This window comes from Chrysochloris asiatica, unplaced genomic scaffold (genome assembly GCF_000296735.1).
Source record: "Chrysochloris asiatica unplaced genomic scaffold, ChrAsi1.0 scaffold00010, whole genome shotgun sequence".
NCBI classification, from domain to species: Eukaryota; Metazoa; Chordata; class Mammalia; order Afrosoricida; family Chrysochloridae; genus Chrysochloris; species Chrysochloris asiatica.
In genome coordinates, this window is record NW_006408528.1 from 24,369,165 (window position 1) to 24,370,441 (window position 1,277).

The following is a 1,277-nucleotide window of genomic DNA, read 5'->3' on the forward strand; positions in this document are numbered from 1 at the left end:
TATATATATATATATGTCACCACAAGCTGAATGCATAAAGATACTCTAAGTCTGGGCAAGGAATGAAAGTAGCTCCTTTGTTTGTAATAATCCTCAAAGTTAGCAAAGACAACAAAACTCCGGCAAGGTACTGAAAACTATTAGTTCTGTGACAGCAACATCCAACCTGTCCATTTTCTACTAAGTATTTCCTTTTGGAAGAAACTGGGTTCTTAAGTGGGCAGTACTTGAGTTCCTTATTCTATGGATGCCCTCTGCTGGACACCATGTGATGTTTAGAATCCATGTCCTTCTGACTCAATAACAAGACAATTCAGTAGATTTAGAAGAGATTCTTCTCTTTCCCTTCACCTTCATATCTGCCCCAAAGCTAATCCTAGGTGGATTTTATTTTGATTGTATATAAATTTAGCATAATTAGCTTTTATTTACTTGAATCTGTTTGTTTTTGCCATGTAATATAAAATAAGAAAAAGATTGTCCAGATTATTAAATGACTTTATTATATTGCATTATACTCAATAGTAGCAAATACATATTCAATATTAATGATCAATCTATCATGTTGTGTATATTACACACACACATCTTAAATAATCTTTCAAAGGACATTATGTACACATAATTTAGTGTCCGTACTGCACTAATATATGTAGCCATTTACATATTGTACCAAAAAGGAAATTGAATTACTAATGAGTTGACATTATTTTAAAACAATGCTCTCTTTATAATGGAGAGTGAAACTAACCTATGATTGAGACTTCTATTATGAATTTATACACTGTCAGCTGGAAACAGACATGGAGGTTGTCGATTAACTATTTCATATATTGGTAATTCATGTAAACACCTCAGTGGTTAAATATGTAAAACTGTGAGTAAAATTTTCTTTCAATTTTAATGTTTTAAGTCATAGTATGGTGACTCTCACTGTTATCTTAATTTTACATACTCTTTAAAGAGTCTCATAAATATTACATTAATTAAAAACATTTTTTATCATAAATGTTTTTATCATAAAACTATTATGCATATGTTTTTTCCCATTTATAGAGGACATTTACTTACTCCCCACAAGAGATGAAAGAAATCCTATAATTTATGGAGTTTTTACTACAACCAGGTATGTAAAAATATATATTTGAAATCCATATAGAGAATCTTATGTGAATGAAAGTCAATACTGCTGTTATTTAGTGTTGTGGAGTCAATTCCCTACATAGGGTATCCAAGGAGCGGCTGGTTAGTTTGAACTGCCGATATTGTGGTTCAAA

At 30.9% G+C, this 1,277-nt stretch overlaps 1 protein-coding gene across 1 annotated transcript in view; it reads left to right on the forward strand.

Moving 5' to 3' along the window:
- The window catches only part of SEMA3D (sema domain, immunoglobulin domain (Ig), short basic domain, secreted, (semaphorin) 3D), a 192,888-nt gene that overhangs the window by 130,922 nt on the left and 60,689 nt on the right, over positions 1 to 1,277 (forward strand). The window contains exon 9 of the mRNA XM_006834337.1: positions 1,057 to 1,126. Within this exon, the coding sequence (XP_006834400.1) occupies positions 1,057 to 1,126 (70 nt within the window). The remainder of the gene's footprint in view (positions 1 to 1,056; positions 1,127 to 1,277) is intronic.